At 53.7% G+C, this 2,014-nt stretch overlaps 1 protein-coding gene across 1 annotated transcript in view; it reads right to left on the bottom strand.

Annotated features, from left to right (window-relative positions):
* Nucleotides 1-250: 250 nt before the first annotated feature.
* Nucleotides 251-2,014, bottom strand: part of LOC123182005 (alpha-1,3-arabinosyltransferase XAT3) — a 3,699-nt gene continuing 1,935 nt past the window's right edge. The window contains exon 6 of the mRNA XM_044594438.1: nt 251-1,633. Coding sequence (XP_044450373.1) covers nt 453-1,633 — 1,181 coding nt within the window. The 3' untranslated portion in view covers nt 251-452. The remainder of the gene's footprint in view (nt 1,634-2,014) is intronic.

The following is a 2,014-nucleotide window of genomic DNA, read 5'->3' as shown; positions in this document are numbered from 1 at the left end:
CTCAGCGTACAATTCCATGTTCTCACAGAGTGTTCTACCATACAGTATTATTTTAGAACTTGTCTAGCCAACAAACCATGTGGAAACAGGGGCAGTTCCAATAATTCGATGGATCCCGATACACCTCAGCGCATTTTTCAGATGGAAAACACCTCAGCAGATTGGTTTATCATACGGTTGGTTACCAGAAAGTCAAAGTACTTAACTATAAAATATCGTTGCAGGATGACAAAACAACTGATGAGATTCCTGACAAACAATGTGAGGGGCCTATATCATTTCAATGAATTTTGTTCCATCTTTGCAGCGGCGGGCAATTTAATTTATACAGTTTACACGAGTAATTCCTAGACAAAATCTCTATAGTTTAGACCATACATACACGCCATGAGAGAATGAACAACAAATTTCACGAAACGAATGGTAAAAATGGGTGGCAAGTTGCCTTAAAATTACTGGTTGAGGTTGTCGATTGCCTCCAGCAGCACAGGTCTGAACCTCTTGCAGTCGAGCCTCACGTTCTGCTTGTCCATGAAGGTGCGCCGGATGAACTCGAACCCACGCTTGTGGAAGGAGATGGGGTCCTTGAAGATCTTGTGGTCCCTCGGGTAGTGGTCGGTGAGGCTGCTCTCGTCGACGGTGATGGCGTACTGCTTGTACCGGAGGCCCATCATCTCCGACGGGTTCCCGAAGTCGGTGCGGGAGATCCAGTCGAGGCCGCCGAAGGGCACGATCTGGATGAGCGTCGCGTTCTGCGGCAGGAAGACGCAGTTGGTGAGCCCGGCGCCGTGCACGCCCATCATTACGTCCACCGAGTTCACCAGCCTCGCGAAGCCGTTGATGTCGGAGCTCACGTTGGCCTCGTCGATCACCACCTCGAACCCGAGCTCCTCGGCCATGCCGATGATCTCCTCCAGGTTCAGGAACATCCTCGTCCGGTGCCGCTTGATGATGAGCAGCCTGGGCTTCACCCTGGGGCTCTCCCCGAGCGCCGCCGCGGCGGCCTTGGGCAGCGAGTAGGCGGCGCGCATGAACCGGTTGAAGTCGACCATGGTGACCCCGTTCGGCGACTTGGCGGCGTCGATGGTGAACTCCATGTAGGCGTGCGTGCCGACGATGGCGTGCTTGAAGCAGCGCACCTGGTCGTCCTTGCTGAAGTCGATCAAGGGGTACTTGGACAGCTTCTGGAGCAGGGTGTGGTACTTAACGGTCCACCAGAGCGCCATGTCCGTGATGAGGAACTGCACCTCGCCGTCGAACTGGGCGGCCGTGGTGAAGAGCGGCACGATCACGTCGGTGAAGTCGTGGAAGAGGTTGCCCGTGTAGCCGGTGAGCGAGAAGATGACGACGGGCACGTCGTGGTACCGGGTGCACTCGGCGGCCACCTTGCTGGACTTGACCGTCAGCTCCGTGATGTGGCTGAGGCAGAACTCGTCGCCCTTCCGCGGGTAGGGCTTGATCTTCCACACCTCGTCCCTCCGCGACCCCTCGGGCTCCATGAACAGCACCGAGGCCGCCTTCGGGTGCACCCTCACGTCGCCGCGCATCTCGCACACGTTCGCCCGGAAGTTGGAGAAGTCGCACAGCGGCTTGCTCCCCTGCTGCTCCTGGACGTTGGTGCTCAAGCTCGAGCCTGGGAAATTGTTTTGAAGATATACATTGTTATATCTCAGGAACATGGTGGTATGTTCTTTAAAAATTGGGCGTGATGCAAAACAGCTGGATCAGGGTGAGTGTACAGAGCATCACTGGGGTCAAAATTCTAGCAATAATGGGCCAACGATCATGTAGGAGTAGGAGCTCTGACACGTGATGCCAAGCAATCAATGCTCCAAGTGGGAGTATTGGTAAGATACAGTAACTTGAATTGGACGTCTGCATTGGCGGTCTTTTTTTCACCACTGGTACTACGTAACTCGGATTAAACTAAGGACTACACTACATTGTTCTAGCTTGTGCTCATACTAGTAGAGTAGACCATCAACACTTCAGTTCTACTCTTCATCCGCAAAAA

The sequence above is a fragment of the Triticum aestivum genome, chromosome 1D, assembly GCF_018294505.1.
Source record: "Triticum aestivum cultivar Chinese Spring chromosome 1D, IWGSC CS RefSeq v2.1, whole genome shotgun sequence".
NCBI lineage: Eukaryota > Viridiplantae > Streptophyta > Magnoliopsida > Poales > Poaceae > Triticum > Triticum aestivum.
The sequence above is the reverse complement of the archived record's forward strand: the minus strand, read 5'-3'. Positions and strand labels throughout refer to the sequence as shown.